This window comes from Crotalus tigris, unplaced genomic scaffold, assembly GCF_016545835.1.
Source record: "Crotalus tigris isolate CLP2741 ecotype Arizona unplaced genomic scaffold, ASM1654583v1 scf7180000019173.45859301935:6455823, whole genome shotgun sequence".
In the NCBI taxonomy this organism is placed as follows: Eukaryota; Metazoa; Chordata; class Lepidosauria; order Squamata; family Viperidae; genus Crotalus; species Crotalus tigris.
The window spans coordinates 810248-831210 of NW_024097414.1; the positions used below are offsets into that span (position 1 = coordinate 810248).

Below are 20963 nucleotides of genomic sequence, written 5' to 3' on the forward strand. Positions count from 1 at the left end.
GTGCTTTTCCACGAGGCAACTGGACTTCCTTGTTTTCCTTTGAAGAGCTTTCGCTTCTCATCCAAGAAGCTCCTGGAGAGCTGAAGAAGCTCCTTGGATGAGAAGCGAAACGTCTTCAAAGAAAAACAAGAAAATCCAGTTGCCTCGTGGAAAAAGCATCTTAGATCTGATCTGCATTTATTCCAAATTAATGGTGACGGGCAACTAAAAATCACAGACAAGCACACCTAGCAAATTTATTTACTTATTTTTATTACATGTTTGTGCTTGCACGTCTCTCTTATATGGAGGATAACACAAACTAGGAAATGAAACCAACACAAACATTGCACAGGCTCGGCCCCACATCTGGATCTGCACCTTTAGGCAGTGGTTTCTCAACCTTGGCTACTTGAAGACGGGTGGACTTCAACTCCCAGAATTCCCCAGCAAGCCTTGCAGGCTGAGGGACTCTGGGAGTTGAAGTCCGCTTCCATCCACCAGCTGCCACGGTGAAGAAACCGCTGCTTTAAAACCTGGCGAAGGGCCCCAGGAGGGTTGATGGGGATGGGGGGGAGGAGGGAGGGGGAATTAAAACAAGATTAATTAATTAGCTCTCACTTGTGATTTCCTCCCCACCCCCTCCCCCGCCAAAATCGAGGATCTCCTGTATGGCAGGTAAGCCCAGCTCGACTCCTTCGTGGAGGCGATCGCGACCGCGTGACGATAACGCGGCTGTGGGGGAGGGTCGCCCTGGCTTCTCCCTGGGATGTTTTCCCGACGTGGCAGCCCAGGGATCTCCTGGTGGCCTCCCACCCACGCTTCCACAATAGCCACGCTTTCCCTCCGGGAGGGGCCCAGGCCCTTAGGAGCGCCAGCTGGGCCGAAGGGCTTCCTTTTCGCCCCCCTCCCCCCCGCTCGGAAGCAGCGAAGCGGATCCCCCAGCCACCCACGACTTCGTCGCCTTACCTGCTCGCGGCCCGGCCCGGCCCCGATCGAGGCCTGCTGGGCCGATTCAAGGAGAGGCTTCGCGTTGCCCTTGGCAACGGCGAGCGCCCCGCCACGGACATACCCGAAGGGGAAGCGAAGAGAGCCGAAGGGGAGGCTGGGCGGACCTTGCCGAGCGCTTTCGCGCATCGCTTGTTGGAAAGCGGTGGAAAGAGGCGCTCTTTGGTCTGCAACGCTATTTTTTTTCTCTCCTCTCTTCCCCCCCCCCATTTTGGACTCCTCTCTTCCCCCCCCATTTTGGACACACACACACCCCCCGTGTTGCTGTATCTTTTGTTCTCAAAAAGCCAAGACGATTCAGTCTTGGCTTGTTTGAGAACCAATCTGGATAGATGGTCGTCTTTCTGTGCTGAAATGTCCCTCTCTGCTGGCGGCATTTTATTGACAAAGAAATGAATATTTACAAATGTTTGTAAATATTGCAAATGTTTACAAATAAATAAATCCCCTCCTGAATATATAGTTCCTCTTTCGAGGATAACGGAGAGCCTGTGGTCTCGTTGATGTCATTCGTTTTTTAGAATTAACCGTAGCTTGCATGGACTGAAGTTTGCTTTAATTGCGAACAGATAGGCATCGCGGGTAAAACACAAATCAGACCGCAACCTTTTAAATCGCTCCCCCTCTTTCGGCATTGGTCCCCTGCCTTGCCCGTCCAATAGAAACCAGCCAATTGATGCTCCCAAAAGTGAACTAGTCCCCTCCCCTTTCTGAATCCCCGGCTATCCCTTCCTCGGAGCCAATCGCTCCTGCCTCCACCACTTCCGGCCCCGCTCGGCTGCCCTTCCAATCTTCTCTCTTCCCCCCTCCCCTCCTTTTTCCTCATCCCGCCTCTCTTCGCGCGCTGGGCTGTGCCGTGTCATCTGTCGCGCGCGGCGCTCCGATTGGCCACCTTTGCCTCCGCGGCCTCGGGCTCCACCTCCCCGCCTCGCTACGCTGACCAATGAAAATATTTGTTTGGGAGTGGGGGGAAAAAAAATCCTCTTTCTCCCCACTCCGCCCACCCTTTTGCTTCCGCCTGTCTTTTTCTTTCTTTCTTTCTCCCCGCCCCCTTGGAGGCGTGGCCTGCCGAGCTGTCTGCTGGGCCTGCCGGGCTCGCGCGCCGGGCTCCCTCAGATCTCTCTGCGCGAGTAGCGGCGGCGGCGGCAACGAGGAAGCGGAAGCGAGCGCGGAGCTCGCGAGCCAGGCGGCGGCGGGCGTTGCAAGGCGCCCCTTTGCCGAGGAGTTGCGGAGCGGAGAAGCCGCCAGGGCGCCGAACGGCCTGCGCGCTGCCGGGATCGCTTGCCCTGCTGCCGCCGCCGCCGCCGCAGCTACCGGAGGCTTCCCATGCATCAGGTAGGACCAGGCCCGGTGGCTCGGATACTCGGTAGGGGTGTCTCCTCGCCGACCCAGCCCGGTCTGTAAAGCCACGCTGGGTTGCAGCCCCGCCAAGGGCTTGCAATGCAAATCGGCCCCGGGGAATTGACTTGGCGTGATCTCGCTTTGCAAGGGTGGATGTCCCGCCGGCGGGGCGCAGAGTTTTGTGGGGAACAACCCCCCCTCCCGAGGCTGGGCTTCCTAGGAGAGGAACGGTAGAGGCGAGGCAGCTTGCGCGGTGGTCGGCTTGCAGCGAGGCAGCGAAGGAGGGGCGTTCGGGTTAGGAAAGCAAAAAAAAAGGGGGAAGGTGTCATCGGAGGGGTGGGAATAATCGAGCCGTGGCGGGAGTAAATATTGACCGACGTAGTAATAATGTCGCTGAGCAGAGGTGTCGGTGCAATGGGAAATAATGAGTGGGGAGGGATGGAAATCGGGCAGTCCTGTGAAAATGGGAGTGGGAGTGTATTATGCAGTTGGGCATGTTGAAACGGGCCAGTAGCCCCCAGTCTATTGACAATACCACTTTCCCATCTGAGATCTCCTCTCTTTGCTTGATCAAATTAAACAGAACATACTGATTATTTCAGAATATCTTTGATATCTTATGACTCTCTGCTTCTGTGTAACTGGGCAGCCAGTCCTGCATAAACGTTGATTATCATGCTAGATAGTTTTCCTGCGGCCATTTTTAAAACTATTCAAGGCAGAACTGTCTATCTCCCCCCCCCCATGAATAAAATGTACTCCAAGAATGTATATTTAAGTGTACAAAAATGTACACTTAAAAGCTTTGCCTTCTAATGCCCTTTGGTGTTAAGTTCCAGTGAAGTTAAGGAGCTTCCATCTTGGTATCCAATTTTGAAAATGGGCATAAAATAGAATGTTCTGTATTCAAGTGCTCTTAAGTGAAGCTTATGCACTGTTTTCTTTGGAGATGCTGAATCTTTTGACTAAAAGCAACTTTCTCTGACTTGTTATGTTGGTGACTAGCCCTTCGTTGATGGATATTGAGTTGCAATTTCTAATCTTAAGATATCCTTATGTGTATTTAGTGCTAAATAAGGACCACTTAATTCTCAATATACCCTGAAGAATGCTTAATTTTTCAGAGTATATTTCCAAAACGCCTTGATATTTCTATGAACTGTGATAGATGTTAAAAGATACTTTGCTTTGCATCTTTTCCAAGGTTATTCTCTGCATGCATTTTTTTTTTAAAAAAGAGGGATGGTTTATGTAGTTAATACCACTTTGCAGGCTTCCAGCCTAGGTGGTTAGTTTTTTGTGTATGGTTTTTTTTTTTTTGAAAAACAATAACCCAGTCAAAAAAAATATATGTGACTATCAAGTCTGGATTACCCCTTTGATGAAAACCTGGCAAGCGAATAGCCCCTGCTTTGTAAAGATGGCACAAGGAACCCTGGAATCCAAACATTGGGCAGCCATTTAGGGAAGGGGGAGGGAGGGAAAGTGTTATATCCACCTCCCCTGAAAATAAAAAAAAATCTGAACTTTAACCCACCCTAAGTTGCCCAGCCCCCCTTTTAAGCCCTCCCCAACCCCCCCAATCAATAAAGCTTCTCTCCAGCTTTTCAATGCAAGAACAAGTAAGTTCACTAAAGGGGTGAGGTGGGAGGCAGACGCAGTGATCGGGCGGGGACCGGCCCTCCTAGGCGGGTGTGCCTTCTGCACCCCCCCCCAGACCCACCCCCAAACCTCCCCCCCTCCACGCTTTTGTCCGAGCCTTCGCCTCCCTCCTTTGCAAAAAAGGCGCGTGCCTTTCCCTCCCCCCCCCGCAAGTGCGCGCCCGGAAAGGGGAGCTTGCTCTTTAGAAAGGTAGTGGTGGTGCAAAAAAGAGAGAGAAGAGTTGGAAATCTTTGCACTCCCCCAGTCCGGGAGAGAGAGAAGGGAGACACACACACAGAGAGACACACTCACAAACACACACTCACACCCAGAGGCACAGGCAGGCGCACACCCTCGCTCGCAAGGAGAGGAGGAGAAACCGCCGCTGCCGCCGCTGCTGCTGGGTTGCTGCAGCGAGGAACATGAGTGCCCCCCCTTCGGGAGCTCGCCTCGCCTCGGCTCCATGGTGAGGAGAAGGAAGAGCCCCCCCGGCCCGGCAGACCCGCACCATGGGTAGGACGGGGCGGCGGGGGTCGCTCGGGGGGGCCCCCAGCCGCGCGCTCCGGCCCGGCCGCCTCTCCTTTCTCCTCCTCCTCCTCTGCCTGCCTTGCCCAGCCACTTTCCCGACTTGGGCCGCTTCCCGGGCTCCGGCGAGGTCCCGGGGCCGCCCAGCCGTGCGGGGTGGGGTCCCCTCGAGCCCGGCCGAGGGTCCCCGGGGCCCCCTTCTCCCCCCAGCCGCCCGAGGGCCGTGCGGTCGGGTCGGGACGAGAAGGGGGATCGAGTGGCAAACAACGGCGGCCATGTTGAGCGGAATGTCTGCGGCGAAACTTCTCCCCGCCGGGGGGAGAAAGGCGGGCGGGGGGCGGCCGGGCTGGGCCCGGGGAGAGCCCGGCGATGGGGGGCCACCCCCGCGGGGCGGGGGGAAGCCCCGACGAGCCGGCCCGGGGCTTGTTTTGGGCCACCAGCCTCATCCTCCTCTTCTTCCTCCTCTTCCTCTCCTTTTTCCTCCTGCCAGGATGACAGTCAAGCTGGGCGACCACAGCAGCGGCGGAGCCCCCGAGGAAAGCCTGAGGAAGCTGGGCAAGCGAGGAGCTGCCGGCGAGGAAGAGGGGTGCCCCGAAGGAGCAGGAGGAGGATGTGGAGGAGAGGGGGCAAAGAAAGGCCAGGAGCAGGGGACCCCTGGGGGAGAGACGACGAACGGGGGTCCCTCCTCGGGAGTCCCACCGGCGTCGCCCCCGGCTGCCGCCTCCTCCTCCTCCTCGGGCCCACCGGCTGCGCCTGGCCACGACCAGCATCACTTCCTCAGGTCCAGTGTCCGGCCGCAGAGCAAGAGGCTGAAGAAGGACCCCCAGGCCTCCTGTGGGGCGGGGGTCAGTGGAACGGGCAGCAGCAGCAGCGGCGGTGGGGGCGGCGTTGCCCCCACGGGGAAAGGAAAAGGTGGGTGACACAGGCAGACCACCCTCCTTCACGCCAGACCATCACCCCTCGCAGTGGACAGTTAATCCAGAAAGAATCGGGGTGAAGCCACGCTTGGGAGTGGACCCCGAGTGTGTATTATGGGGGTGCAGGTGATTCGAAGCATCATTTGTCAGGGCTGGGCTCATTTTCTTGCACCCCGAATTGATCTGGGGATGGGGGCGGCAGATCCACCCAGAAGACTTGGATTCAAAATGGGAAAGCATTTATATTGGGAAGGTTGCTTGACTACGCTATTGGCTACTGCTGCTTGAAATTTTTTTAGTGGTTTTGTTTTTTATCTTCTTTCCATACTCAAGGTTTAGGTTTTCCCCACTCTCTGGTCTGCATGGGTCAAGAATTTAATTTATTGATGACTCTGATAATCAGTCTTGATCATCTTAGAAGCAGCCTCCTTTAAAAGCCTCAGTCTGATCTTTTTGATTGCTGCATGATGGTTGAGTTTTAGCAGCTAGCGTTCCTGGGCACGGTCTGGTTCTTAGTCAACAAATAAGTTGCGATGTTTTCTTGTCCATGTTATTTTTGATGCTTTTTGAGTCGTGTAAAAAAAGGCCATTTGAATGGATCCGATGTCTCCAGACTAGGAATCTCTTGATCCGTTCTGCATTGTCTTTAACTGATGGATTGTATAAATTTCTGAACTAGAATCAACTGAGTTAGTGGTTTTTTTTGGTAATCACCAATATTAGCATTTGATTAGAGTGCAATTCTAACATGTTTCTATGGATTTAATTATTCCGGCTTTGTTTTATTAACCAGTTGCATTTATGGAAATGGAGATCCTTAAGACTTTCTTAAAACTTTCTTAAAAAATATTTTTCCTGATGAACTAGTATATTGGGTGGGAGAAATAAATAACTATATAGATGTCATTAGAGATGGTTTGTTTAAGACAACCTTTCCCAACTTTGCACTTTTTTTATAAATCAAAATTACAGAATCTTTTAATATTTCTTGGCAAGACTGCAGAGAATGTTGATGCCACATTAGATTTGACATCCATCTTTTTTGAAGAACTGTGCTTCAAAATGCTGTGACTTGTGGAGTTTTGTCCTCAAAACTGGATTGGGTGAATCCATCCAGTTGTCAGTTATTTAGTGAAGGACAAATATATCATATTTTAACATGATACATTAAACCTATCAAAGCCCTGTATAATTCAGCATTGTTTCAGCAAAGAAATACTTTGTTGGTTTACCTTTTTTTAACCCCTTGCATTACTATAAACATTTGTACCCACACTCACATGACGTAAACATGTATTTAGTGAAAGTGAAATAAACATCACAAAGTACACTTTGCATTAGCAGTTTATAGGAAGTGTTACTTCCTTATACCGATCTGTCTTTTTGGAATGCAATATTTCATTTAGATGTACATTTTGATAACCTGAGATTGACATATAGTTATTAATTTCAAAAGAAGCATTTGTCATATTCAGTATCCTAGATTGATCTAGTTCTTATAGTTAGAGAAAGATGTTTCTGACTACATGGACATGGAATTCAGTTCCCAGAATTCCTCAGCCAGCATGCCTCTTCACAGAGAATTGTGGGAACAGAATCTTAAGTGAAAAACACAGGTATAGACTAATGCAGATATTTTTTTCCAGAGTGCTGGATGGAAAATTTCCATTTGCTACATAATCCTAATAACCACAGCCTAAATTTTGAGTTTTCTGCAAACAAAGTCTGTACTGCACAATTAAATTCCATAAATTTCTGCAGAACTCATCTTGGAATGAATGGAAATTTTACCATACTGTGGAGTCCTCAGTACTCTCTGAACTTGGTTATTTTCTTGCAGACATTTCATTACCCAACTAGGTAACATCATCAGTGCTAGGACCGTCTTCTACCATAACACGGCTGCGTGTTAACGCAGCCTTTCTTTCAGCGGGCTTAAGAGCATGGCTAGGAATGTATGAAGTTGGAGCTTGTTTCTCATCCTTCAGATAAATGTAGTGAAGGGGGGGGGAAAGTCTTACTTTTCTCAACAGAACAACATGCTTCAGCAGTTGCAAGAACAGGCATGAAAGTGCTAATATTTCCACATGCCTTTGATGTGTGAGTCTGTTAATGAAGTACACTACTTTAATCATGAATTTTAGCTGTAGACAAACTGAGACAGTGACCAGTATTTAACAGTGAAACACATCTGGTGAAATGTAGGAGGTATGGGAAAATAGATAAATGGAGGCATGGCCTTTTGATCTCATTTCAGGCCTTCAGAACAATGTAGTATCCTTCTGAAGAAGTTGAACTATAATTTGGGAGACCTGATGACTGTCCCTGTTTGACCTTGGAGAGATCAGCAGGGACTTGGAGCCAGTCAAACCCTGTCAATCTTCTTCACAGGTGTGCTGTGGAATAAAAGTAAAATCCCACATACGCCACTTTCCACTGCCAGAAAAATGGAAGGAAATGAATGCAATAAATATGCCATTTCCATTAGTTCTGTAACTTGTAGACAGCTGAATATTGGATCAGAAATCTTTCAAGTGAAGCTAATGATAGTAAGTTTACCCTGGACCTGGGTGGGTGAGATAATGGAACAGATCATTTCCAACATCCTACTTCTCTGTAAAATTTCAGTGGTAATCTTTTCTTGCATGCTAGTTAACTGGAATAATCCTGGTTTAAGCGCTTTGTTATTGTAAAGGATATGTTCCCTCTGCTTATTTTTGAGGGGTAAAAGAGGGAAATTACTTCCCAAAATACATTGGAGATCCTACTCCTACCGTACCTGCTAGTCCTTGACATTAACGAGAAGGGTTCTGGAGGCCAAGTAGGGATGGAGATGCTACTTGGCAATTCAGCATGATTCATACAGGATAAGTTGCAGAAATGTTAATTTCTTGCCCCAATATTTCTAGTGGTATTTGAGCCAAGGTCTAACATAGACTAGAGTTCCTAGATACATTTTTAATTTTTCTGGTATATCTTTTTAAGGACATTCCTATATCTGCAAAGACTGTTTCAAGGCTTTACTGCAGGGGTGTCAAACTGCTGGCCCACGGGCCGGATGCATCATGCCGAAACCGCGCCCACCCCATTGCCGGCAATGGGGAAAAAGTCGCAACACGTCACGTGATGTTGCGAGTTTGACACCCCTGCTTTACAGTAATAACTTTCAGTTGTTTAAATTTCTTGGTGATGGCAGAGTTGCTAAAAGACTTGTTATTCCTTTTTATAGACATGTGAACTCCCAATTTACTAAGGTTTTATATATGGCATGGTTATCCTCATTATTACCTTGGCATTGCTCCATTTCTAGGTGATTGTGCCAGCGCAGCATTCATACTTACAGTTAACTGAACCATGACTTGCTTAACCCAGCATCTGGAATTTTCGCATCCTATCCAGGTAGAACTCAACCACATTGGCTAAATCCATGTATCATTGTTTAATACAGGACAGGAAGCCTGAGGCAAGATATCTACATATTTGTAAGGCACTTTGGGAAAAAGATGGGCTAATTTGAGGCTCATTGTATTTGGGCCACAGGAAGGGTCTGTCTATCTCAATAGACAGGTAGTTGATTCTGGATTGAGCATTGTCTGTCCAATTTTAGGTATGTTTATTCAGAAATTCTTGTTTGGGTTCACCCACCATACTAAGCCACCTTGTGGTTTGCTTGACTTGGGTTTAGTTTTTTGTGTGAACATGTCTGGTTTATTCCATAAACTGTTGTGTGTAAACTCTGTCATTAAATGGAAGAACCCAATATTCGTGCAAGTATATAGTACAGTATATAGGAAGGTACATTTTATGGTGTATATATAGCTTGATACACCTCATGGTACACATCAATTTTTTTTTTTTATTAGAGAAGGGGTCCCCAACCCTTGGTCCGTAGACTGGGTTGCGGCATCCCAGCAATCGGTCCACACAAACAAGCAAAGCCCCATCCATGAGATGCAGGCAGCACACAAAATCTACACCCCCTCCGGTCCGCGGAAAAAACTCTCTCCACGGAACCGGTCCCTGGTGCCCAAAAGGTTGGGGACCTCTGTATTAGAGTATAAAGTTTCTTAAATAAAAAATGGATCTATGCAGTCGGATGCTTTCAAACGTCAGTGTGTTTGCTGATATCTTCAACTGTTTCAGTCCTATAGTTGACATTTTTACCATTTTTAAAGAATTATTGCTGAGACCTTTAAAAGAAAGCGCACCGAGGGTTTGTACTTTTAATTGGAAAATAATATGAATTTGGCACACGTTGAGGTGTAGTAGAAAAAAAGAAAACAACCTTTGTCAAGCTTTTTCCTTCTTCCAGATGTTGGCCCTTTGTTAGCTGTCAACGCTCATGGTCTTGAACAGGTTCCCCCCCCCAACTGAAGCTGTGTTAATCCATTGCAGTAAAAACACCAGAATATCTTGTGGCACTGTTAAAGAAAAACAGATTGACAGGGCATAGGCTTTGGGGGATGTAGACTTTAGTGCTTCAAGTGTCTGAATATCATGCATGTTGTAGAAAGGCTTTGGTGTGGAATCCTGGCTTGTTTTGGTGGGATTGGAATCCATCTTGTGTTTAGCTATTAGAGGAAGTTTTTGTTCTTTAGGGAGTCCTCCTTTTAAAAACCATGGAAATGTCTTTTGGGGATGTTCAAGAGAGTGTCAGGGGATAAATTAACAACATGCTTGTTAAAACTAGTATTTAATTTTAAATTGTTGCTGGTTATTCCTATCCTGACACTTTCAGCTTTTCCTTCAACTCTGCTGAACAATGTCTAAACATTGGGCTAGGAAAACCTTACAAGTAGTACTTTGCAGTCAGGGTGAAGAAATGCCTTATTATAGGATTGATTCAGTATGTCTAAGAGAGAAAAAAAATCTGTGTAATATTTAATACTTACCATACCTAAGAGAAACTCCTCTGATATAAAACTTTATCATTTAACTCCTTAAAAATATTAACCTCATTAATTGCTTCCAATGAGTGCACTGTGTGTATTCTGAATGCAGACTATTAGGCAGCTGTTTTAAGAGTGAACTCATTTAAGTTAGAGCTTAAAAGTACCTTTCGGAATACTTGAGGATGCTCAACATACTACGTGAACTTCTTAAAAAATTACATGTATGTGCCTGTCAGTGAAAGACAGCTACAAGACTGCTAAAAAAAAAAAACCTGGTTAATTTGCAGCAAACAAGTTATAACACCCCATTCCTGTAGACTTGTTCAACAAGAGTTGCATTGATATTGCCGGCAAAGGTTGGCCTATGAGGCCATTTCCATACGTGCAGCAAATGAGTCTCGATCCTCTGTGTAATTAATTACAGGCCACTGATACTCTTTAATTAGCACGACTTAACCTTGCAACCTCCACAGTGGCCCAAATCTTTTCTTGTTCCTTCCGGAGTCAGTTGAGTCCAGTCTTTGAACACCCCATGTTGTTCCTTTTATCCACCCTCTGCCACGCAAAATAGTTTGTGCGAGGGCACACCCTATCAAAACAGTGACGGTAGCCATCCACCCTCATTTCATCTTTGTGGGCGTGGCACCATGAAATATTGTTGATTATGCTCTCAAAGCAACACAGGTGACGTTTCATCCTGGTTTAATAGCCGTACCCCTTGTTTCGTCTGGCATAGTCATTTACCCAACGTCGTAACGAAAGCTCTAATGTTGCAAAGGTTTCAAAATAGAAAACGGTCTTCTCCACCTTGATGCATTCCTTGGGATTTAGATGCCACTACAGGTAGTCCTTGACTTACGACTTGAGCTCTCAAGTTGCCCTCAAGTTTGTAAAAACGCATCTGAAATTAACGATTGACTCCCCCATCCAATCTCTGTGCTACAGTTTGGCGGTTTCTTGGGTTAACCCTTTACGTTTTCCTTCCGAAAGGTGCAGATAATGGTGGGACGTCGTCTAGCAACTCCACAGGAATCCCATCCGGTGCCCCAGCCAGCAATTCAAAATCCGGTTCAAGGAACCTGAGCTCAACCGGAGAAAAGGAGGAAGGCAAGAAAGTGAGGCGTCAGTGGGAATCCTGGAGCACGGAGGACAAGAATACCTTCTTTGAGGGCCTATATGAGGTGGGTGCTTTCAAAAGCTGGGAACCGCCACATCCTCTTCCAAAGGCTCCGTGGTATCCGTAGCAGAACATCCAGATTCAGCCATAGTTTCATTCCCTACAGCAGGGGTGTCAAACTCAATTTCATTGAGGGCCGCATCAGCATTGCGGTTGCCCTGGGGGGGGGGCGGGGGGTGCAGCCTACTGGGTGGGCGTGGATGGAGTGGGTGTGGACTACTGGGTGGGTGTGGCCAGTTCTACATCATTTACGTCAAAGGTGCCTATGGGGGCCTGGGCAGGAGTGGGACTGATCTGAGGGTCTCTCGCAGAAGGGGGTGGGACCGGGGCAAGTGCCAAGATGGCCACCACATTGGCTTCCAGCTGGCCTGGGCCAGGGCCAAGGCAGCGGGAGCCGTTCCCTCACTGTTTCCAGGATTTTATTTTATTTTATTTGTTATTTAATTTTATTTATATGCCGCCCAATCCCAAGGGACTCAGGGCGGCGTACAAAATTAAAACAATAATCTAACAATAAAATAATACAATCATACAGCGTGTCCGATCATATCCCCCCCCCCGGGGACATCAGCCCCAGGCCTGCCGGAACAGGAGAGTTTTAACAGCTTTCTTAAAGGCCGGCAGGGTGGGAGTAGTTCGAACCTCGGGGGGAAGTTGATTCCACCAGGTCGGAGCCACCACAGAAAAGGCCCTTCCCCGAGGGCCCGCCAGCCGACATTGTCTGGCCGACGGGGCCTGAAGGAAGCCCAATCTATGGGACCTCACCGGTCTCTGGGAACTGTGGCTTCGCGGGCCACATGAAACCACTTTGCGGGCCGCATCTTGTGTTTAACATGTCTGCCCTATAGCATCAACCTTGTGAACTCTCAAGTTTCCTCCTTCCATTATATATTCAAGATGGACAGCGTTTAATATTTATTTGCTATGTGTATGTAGGGGTGTGGGTCTGTACATATGTTGTACATAGTATTTTAGGTGTGTGTCATGTATGTGTTTCACTTTGAGAGCGGGCAACTAAATTTCATTTTTGAGGTGTGCCATTGTGCCCACAGTAAAAAAAAAAAATGTCAATAAAGGTTACCTTATATCTTATCGTATCAAAGATACACACGCAGCCTTTAAGGCGAACTTTAAAAGGCGTCAAATATTTTGTTGGCATGAGAAGTGGGCAGATCGCACAGGTAGTCCTTCACAACTTAACAACCACCATCAAGACCGGAATTTCTCTTGCTGTGCAAGGCGGTTGTTAAATGAAGTTGTGCCGAATTTTGCAACCTTTTTTTCCCATGGTTGTTAAGCAAATCACTGCAGTTGTTAAGTGAATCACGCAGCTGCTAAGTAAATACAGTTGTCAGTGTGAAAATTGACCAGAAGTCACTTTTTTCAGCGCCATGGTAACTTTGAACGGTTGCTAAATAAACGGTTGTGAGTCGAGGGCTACCTGCATGCCCTATTGATGTATCTAAGTCAGGGGTAGGCAATCTTGGCTCTTTTATGACTCGTGGACATCATCTCCCAGAATTCCCGAGACAGCATGGCTCAGCTTGGAACCTTCTTCCTTTCCCATCAGCATGGCTGGCTCAGGAATTCTGGGAGTTGAAGTCCACCAGTCATAAAAGAGCCAAGGTTGGCCAGCCCTGATCTAAGCAGTCTGAAATACATAGGTTATCCCAGCATTTTGAGAATATTATTTTGAATGCATTGCGATTCACCAGTCGTGTTTCACCCATGTTTCAGTTGCATTGTCTGGGTTCCCAGGAATTATAGTATTAGGAAATTCACCAGAATTATATCTGTCTAATCCTACTGATTGTAAGAATAATGGATTTCTACCTGTGTCTTTTGTAGGATTCTGAATGCTAGCATTCGTACAGAAAACCTATTTTCTGTAACCATGCTGGAATAAATAAATGTCAAATTCTAGAAACCTGTACAGCCTTTTGACATGTCTGCAGAAAATCACATGTCAAACTGGTGGTGTGATGTGGAAACGCCCGTTTCCCCAAAACCCACAAACACTTGACCCAATTCTGGAAGGTGTGTGTCATGTGCTTATTCCTGATGCCCCCTCTTCTCATGTCGTAATGTTTGCCGTTTTTTTCAGCATGGCAAAGACTTTGAAGCGATTCAAAATAATATTGCCCTGAAGTACAAGAAGAAAAGCAAGCCAGCAAGCATGGTGAAGAACAAGGAGCAGGTCCGGCACTTCTATTATCGCACTTGGCACAAGATTTCCAAATACATTGACTTTGATAACGGTGAGCACACCTTGAAAGGTTGGGTTGGGTTCTCTGAACGATGCAACAAGCTAGCGTAGTTTATCTTTGGATGTACAGCTGGTAGATAGTGGGTAGGAAGGAATGTTTAGGATTTGCCCAGAGCACGTTCTTGTTCAGATGAAGCAGACCTCCACCCTGTCAGTGATTGAAATAGACCTTATAGGTAATTCCTGTTTTTATAGTTTTGGGAAGCAGGTTAAAAGGAAGGTAGAATATGCATTTAAAACAGGCACACCTTGGTCACAAGTTCTTGTTCTTGAATTGGTTCATTACACGAGCAATATAGCAAGCGGTTGCTCCATGTGATTTTTTTCAAAGACAATTGGTAAACCTGCAAAATCATTAAAGGAAACCTTGAATAAAACTATTTAAGGTCACGCACTTCCTACCTAGAGCATTCTATCCTAGTGTATGTTTTAAACTTTGGGTGAAGGCTGGTTAAGGAGCGTGTTGGATGAAACAAAACAATATTACACCTTTCTCTGATGAGCCCAATGGCTTTGCAATAAATCAGCACGATGGCTGGGGAATTCTGGGAGTTGAAATCCACATATCTTAAAAGTTGCCAAGATTGAAGAACACTGTAATAAACAGAATGTCAGAAAAATAACAAGAAAGCACCAAGAAGAAACTCTAAACCCTATAGTAGCAAGATAATTAAAATAGAGTTTCTTTTACAATTTCATTATCTTCCACCAGCTTATTCCACATTTAAGAGTGGGAAGACTGAGGTCCTAATCCATCTTCTGCTACAGAAGGTCCCTGAGTGATTTGGGAGCAGTCATACATTCTGTCTGCCAAGCCTACCTCACAGGGTGCTTGTTAGGAAAACAGGAGGGGACACTACATATTCTGTGTGCTTCAGGAGGAAAAGTGGCATATAAATCTACTACATAAATAAATTGCGATCAGTTTGGAACTGGAGGGAAGAAATGGATGGGTGAGAGACTCAGGATTAAAAGTCATCCTAGGATATGCAAAATAAAATCTAGCACTCGCCTTATGACCACAATTGAGCCCAAAATTTCTGTTGCTAAGCGAAATAGTTGTTAACTGATTTTTTTGCCCCATTTTACGACTTTTCTTGCCAGAGTTGTTAAGCAAATTGCTGCAGTTCTTAAGTTAGTAACATAGTTGTTCAGTGAATTAGGCTTCCCCACTGACTTCACTTGTCAGACATGATCCTGGGTCACTGCAGCCATCATAAATATGAGCCAGTTGCCAAGCATTTGAATTTTGAATGTGCTGCAACAGTCATAAGTGTGAATAACAGTCTTTTCAGTGTCGTCGTAACTTCAAACGGCCACTAAACGAACAGCAGCCTAGCATTTTTTTATATCTTGGAAAAATCAGAATATTGCAAAAGGATAAACGTGGGAGTAGGTGCCAGTGTCCTCCTAAAACCAACTGTGAAATGTATCCCCTTTTCAGAGAGTAAAATTACATTAATTTCAGGGATCCGGTAATGTTGAAACAAATGTCAGTGTTTGCCCGATAGATTCTTAAATAAGAGGATGCCGAATCTCTTAGTTTAATCAAATCCCATGCAAGTTTGTGGTATGTCCTTTTCTTTGAACACCTGTGTTCTTCTTTCTTTTGCAGTGTTTTCTCAAGGGCTGAAAAAGTCCTCCCTTGAGCTTTATGGCTTAATTTGTTATGGGGAGCTCAGAAAGAAGATTGGGGGCTGTGAGTATTCTGTTTTTTCAGTGTTATGAAATGAGAAAGTATGGGGCTTGCCTTTTAGCTGCTGGGGAAAACCGTTTCCAAACCCTTTTGCCAGATGTTTCTAGTTTTCCCCTTTACAGTATTTTGCAAAATAGCTCTGCCGCATCGCTCTGGCTTTGTGTGGGAGAGATTTCCAAGCATGATCTGTAGTTTTTGCTCTTTCACGCAGAGTAGAAGGAAGCAGAAAACACGTAAGGAAGCATCTGTTAATTTGGGGGTGTAATTTCACATACCATGAAAAAATCCTTGCTTAGCAGAAGGGTAAGAACACGACACAGGATGACTTCTGCAGAATTGAAAACAGAGATCATATCTGACTACAGATTTAGAATGAAAACTAAAATGCATTCTGAGCAACTTTGTTTTTTTTTTAATCAATATCTGACTTATCTCATCTAAAGTGACCATAAAATTCTTATTAAATTTTTGCTTTCTCAGTTGAACACGTTCCTTCTCCTCTTCCATTCATCATCATAGTTCTTCTTGGGATATGCAGCTTTATACAAGTAGTTCAGAGAGAGAGAGGTGGATTTTATACTTTTAAAAAAATAATATAGATTTGTGATTTGAGGAATTTGAGTTACATACAATTAAATGGTGTATGCTTGATACCTAAAATGCATTTTCTAGAACAACATGAAGAAACTTGCTCTGTTGAGGTTTAATTAAAATGATATCCCCCCCCCCTAGGAATGACAGTTTTGTAGTTAATTATTTTGTGCTGCCATGTTTTGTTTTTGATATTCTGCCCATCACTCAAATTTGTTCATGTTCTTTAAAGGTATGGATGACAAAAACGCAGCTAAACTCAATGAGCTTATCCAAGCTGGGTGAGTAATATTTTTAAACATGATTTGCTGCTTTTTACATCTCTCAATTTTTTCACATTGCAAATGCTCAGAACAGATGTTTCTTTAACTTGTACTCTGTCAAGTGACGGATGGAATGATTTCAGTATATTGTGCACGTTGTAAGCTGCCCAAAATCCCTTGAAGTGGGGTAACTACCATTAATCTAAATAATAATTGCATTAATGTTAGCGTCAAGAATGACCAAATACTTGCTTGAGGTTTTCAATGAGAAAATGGTCCTGCTTTTGATTTGGATCCTATAAAGACAAATGCTACTGGAAGGGAGTAGATTGTGCCCATCACAAAAAAATTTGTACTTTCCTGGGGTTTAAGGCACCAGGGTAGAAAGCAAGCGACTCTGAGTTCTAGTTCTGCCTTAGCCATGAAAGCCAGGTGGTGACTTTGAGCCAATTACCAAGAGATTGGGAGTTCTAGCCCAGCTTTAGCCATGAAAGCCAGCTTGTTGACTTTGGACCAATATCAAGAGACGGTAAGTTCTAGTCCTGCCTTGGGCATGAAAGCCAGCTGGGTGACTTTGGGCCAATCACCAGGAGCCTGGAAGTTCTAGTCCCACCTTCGCCATGAAAACCAGTGGGTACCTTTGGGCAGTCACTCCCTCTCGGCCCAACCCACCTCAGAGGGTCGTTGTTGTGGGGAGAATAGGAGAAGGGTGTGTTTGGATATGTTCTCCCCCTCCCCCCCTTGAGTTATTTGCAAAAATAACAAAGACGGGATATAAATAACCAAATCAGATCTTCAAGCATCTAACCCCTTTTTAATAATTCTTTTTAGAGCCACAACGGTTCGTTACAAAGGCAGGAACCTTCGTATCAAGGCACCCATGTGCAGGGCTCTGAAGAAGCTCTGTGATCCAGACGGTATGTCGGGAATTCTGGGCAGGAAAGCTGCTTGACACAGCTGGCAGGGGTGAAGATCCCGTGTGCCCCCGGCCCGTGTCCTGCTCACTGTTAAAGGCAGAGGCTGGGAAGTAGCATGTATCAAAGAGATATTTGATACGTGAACTGGACAATCACCTGTCTGTGAAATGGTATAGGTCCTGCTGCTTGAGCAGGGGGCTGGACTAGAAGACCTCCAAGGTCCCTTCCAACTATTCTATTCCATTCCATTCCATTCCTCTATTCCATTCTATTCCCCATTCCATATTCTATTCTATTCTATTCTATTCTATTCCATTCTATTCCATTCTATTCCCCATTCCATATTCTATTCTATTCTATTCCATATTCTATTCTATTCTATTCTATTCTATTCTATTCTATTCTATTCTATTCTTTGTTCTTAAGTCAGTGGGGAAGCCAGATTTGCTTAACAGACCTGTAGCTAACTCCACAACTGCAGTGATTCACTTAACAAATGTGGTAAGGTCGTCAAATGAGGCAAAACCCGCTTAACGACCATCTTGCTTAGTAACATAAATTTTGGGTGTAAGTCAAGGATTCCTGACAGTGAGAACAATCAATCAGTGGAACATCCTTTCCTCCAGAAGCGGTGAATGCTCCAACACTGGAAGTCTTTAAGAAGAGACTGGACAACCATTTGTCTGAAAGGGTATAGGGTTTCCTGCCTGAGCAGGGGGTTGGACTAGATGACTTCCAAGGTCCCTTCCAATTTTGTTGTTGTTATCGTTGTTGTTGTTATTATTATTATCATCATCTGTGCATTGTTCTCTTGATAAGTGATTTCCTTGCGCATTTTGCTTAACCAGGCTCTCAGGTTTAGTATTTCCTGCATGTCTTCTGCTGTGTCCTATAGGTATAAGCGACGAGGAAGATCAGAAGCCTGTGCGTCTTCCCTTGAAGGTTCCTGTGGAACTGCAGCCACGGAATAACCACGCGTGGGCCCGGGTGCAGAGTCTGGCCCAGAACCCACGTCTCAGGTACTTTAAAGGCCGACTATGGGAGATGAACGGGTGGAATCTGGACCCCTGGAGTTGGATCCAAAGCAGCAAGCAAAATAAGTGGCTGACTCGGTTTGAGCAGAGAATTTTTAGAACGTGGTTGGCACGTTCTGCAAAGTATCTGAGCCATTAAAAACAAGATTTGTAGGGTTTTTTTTTCTTTCCTGTTAAAATACATCGGTGTTTAAGATCTCGTATCTTGTGCTATTATTTCTGTGTCTTTTCTCTGGTGTAGTAAAAATGGGAGTAATAGAATCCTAGGTTGGGTTAGAGGTAGAGGCTGGGAAGGCCGACGTTTGTTTTCCTCAGCTTATCTAATGACGTTGTTCCTTCGCTAAAGTTTCCCTCATGTGCTGATTCTTTCGTTCTTTCTCCCGTGACTTGGCAGAATGATCGTGGAGCTGCATCGGAAGGTATCCAGCCTCATTGAGTTCCTGAAACAAAAATGGGCTCTCCACGAAGTGCGTATCGTATCCTTTCTCTTAAGGCAGAAGTCAGTGGCATGGAATATAGTCTGGATTCCCGGGGGGGAGGGAGGGGCTGCATTCTGGAGGAGCAAGGAACACTGCAGTTAGATAGTACAGTGTGGGAGAAATGGGATGAAGACAGCTCCTCCCTAATAGTTGCCAGAGTACATGTTTAATAATGCAAATAGTTTTAGCTTGGTGAGATTTTTGTCTGTAGTTGAGGAACAATAAAGGAAACCGCTCAGAAGAACCTCAACGTGTTTTGCTTGGGTTTTGGAGCCTGATTTAGTGACTTCCTTGTTCCAAGAGTTGGCATTTTTAACATCGCAGATAATCCTCGACTTACAACCCCAATGGAGCCAAAAATTGCTGTCCCTAAGTGAGACAGTGGTTAAGGGAATTTTGCCTCATTTTACGACCTTGACACAGGTGCTAAATGAATCAGCGCAATTGTTAAGTTAGTAACGCGGTTGTGAAGTGGATCTGGCTTCCGCATTGACTTTGCTTGTCAGAAGGTCGCAAAAAAGGATCACGTGACCCCCCCCCCAGGCCACCCAAAACCGTCATAAGTACACGCCAGTTGCCAAGCTTCCGAATTTTGATCACCTGACCACGGAGATGCTGCAGCGGCCGTAAGTGTGAAAAACGGTCACAGTTCGCTTTCTTCAGTGCTGTTGTAACTTTGGACGGCCACTGAACGAGCTGTCGTAAGTTGAGGACTGCCTGTCCTAATGTTCGTTAAGCCGTCTCTTCCTTAGGACAAGAGTTCCTTTTCCAGTTTTTTAACCTTTGCAGTCTTGTTAGTAGCCCTCCTCCTCTTCGGGGTATGCAGCAAGGTGCCACTGACTTGTTTGGGGTTTCTGGGGGAATATTTACAGATCCAGCCTGCCCCCCCTTTTTTTTTTCCACGCCTGTCTTCCTAAACCTCCTGCACGCAGAGGAAAACACTAGCCGAGAGGCAGCTGCAGGATTGCAGAGATGCCGAAAGCAGCAGCAGCAGCAGCTGTTCCGAAGACCAAACGATGCTTCACCTCTTCCCGGGGGAAAACTGTACGCTGACACCCCTGCCTGGGGTTGCCCGCGTGGTACACTCCAAAGCTTTCTGCACAGTGCATTGGCAGGAATCGGGCCGGTGCAAGCAGAGCACGAAGGATGTCCACCTCTTGCCCCCTGCCCAAATCCTAGGCATACAGAGCAGTCAGGGGACAGCCAGAGGGCAGGTGAAATACTCACGGGGGGCAGAGAGTAAAGGCGGAGCCAAGCCCGACACGACCGCGGAAGTGAGCAGAACTCCTCAGCTGATCCTGGATCCCGTTGCAAACCCGGAAGATTGCTCCCCCGAAGCTGGCCTTGCCGAAGCAGCGTTCTCGGACCTCAACAAGCCAGCTGCCGGGCTTCAGGGCCCGAGCGGGAGCCTGGAGAAGTCCATCCCGGCGGCCGAGAGCAGAGAGGCGGCGCCCGCCGTTGCCTTGCCCGCCGCGGTGGACGCCAGCAGCGCCAAGTGCCATTGTGGCGATCTCCTGCCGGATCTGGAAGAGCTCTCCCTGCTCGATCCGTTCCCTCGTTACATGAAGTCCTGCCACGATCTGATTGTCCCCGAGAAGTGTCTTTGCGCGGAGAAGCTGGGTAGAAAAGAGCTTGCCTTGCCAGAATGTTCTCCCGCCGGGGGGGCTTTCCCTGGCGCCACAGAGACCGGCAGTCCCACACCGTTGGCGAGCGGCAGTCTGGAATTGCCCAGCGGTGGTGCCTCCGCTTCTGAAACTCAGGCTTTCCACTGCTCCGGACCTCAAGCCGAACCGTGTGTGAAGGAGCCCCCTGATGCGGTCACGGAGGACTCTCAGGTGAAGCTCAACCCCTCACTGCCACCGCCACCAGCTCAGGGACAGTTGGTCACAAAGTCCCTCAAGGACGAGCCCAGCCGCCTCGCGCAGCAAGTGCGAGAGAAGGGATGGAGCCTGCGGACATCTGAAAGCCTTACCTTGGCTGAAATCTACCTCATGATGGGCAAGCCGAACAAACTGCAGTTAGAATACGACTGGCTGACAGTCTTGGGGCAGGGAACCCAGGATGCCGGGGAGCAGGTCGCTGAACCGAAATGTGTTCCTCCATCGGCCACTTTTCATAAGCAGAAACTCCTCCGTTGCCTCTTGCAGCTCATCTCGACCGAAGTGAACCCCAAACCGGTAAGTATCCGTTGGACTCAAGACACCAGATTGGACCCAATTTGTCACCTCTTAAGTCGT

At 46.7% G+C, this 20963-nt stretch overlaps 2 protein-coding genes across 5 annotated transcripts in view; one reads left to right on the forward strand and one right to left on the reverse strand.

Moving 5' to 3' along the window:
- Positions 1 to 1058, reverse strand: part of IFT140 (intraflagellar transport 140) — a 62184-nt gene extending 61126 nt beyond the window's left edge. Inside the window, exon 1 of the mRNA XM_039360720.1 lies at positions 949 to 1058. Within this exon, the coding sequence (XP_039216654.1) occupies positions 949 to 1049 (101 nt within the window). The 5' untranslated portion in view covers positions 1050 to 1058. The remainder of the gene's footprint in view (positions 1 to 948) is intronic.
- Positions 1 to 20963, forward strand: part of CRAMP1 (cramped chromatin regulator homolog 1) — a 40973-nt gene that overhangs the window by 2053 nt on the left and 17957 nt on the right. The window contains exons 1-10 of one of the 4 annotated variants that reach the window (XM_039360722.1): positions 2075 to 2322; positions 4985 to 5406; positions 11294 to 11484; positions 13585 to 13738; positions 15362 to 15445; positions 16266 to 16314; positions 17128 to 17213; positions 18109 to 18232; positions 18642 to 18723; positions 19659 to 20903. In XM_039360722.1, the coding sequence (XP_039216656.1) occupies positions 4986 to 5406; positions 11294 to 11484; positions 13585 to 13738; positions 15362 to 15445; positions 16266 to 16314; positions 17128 to 17213; positions 18109 to 18232; positions 18642 to 18723; positions 19659 to 20903 (2436 nt within the window). In that variant the 5' untranslated portion in view covers positions 2075 to 2322; position 4985. Of the gene's footprint in view, positions 1 to 2074; positions 2323 to 4195; positions 4483 to 4984; positions 5407 to 11293; positions 11485 to 13584; positions 13739 to 15361; positions 15446 to 16265; positions 16315 to 17127; positions 17214 to 18108; positions 18233 to 18641; positions 18724 to 19658; positions 20904 to 20963 lie in introns of those variants that run through there. The other 3 variants (XM_039360721.1, XM_039360724.1, XM_039360723.1) reach the window with 3 other exon arrangements.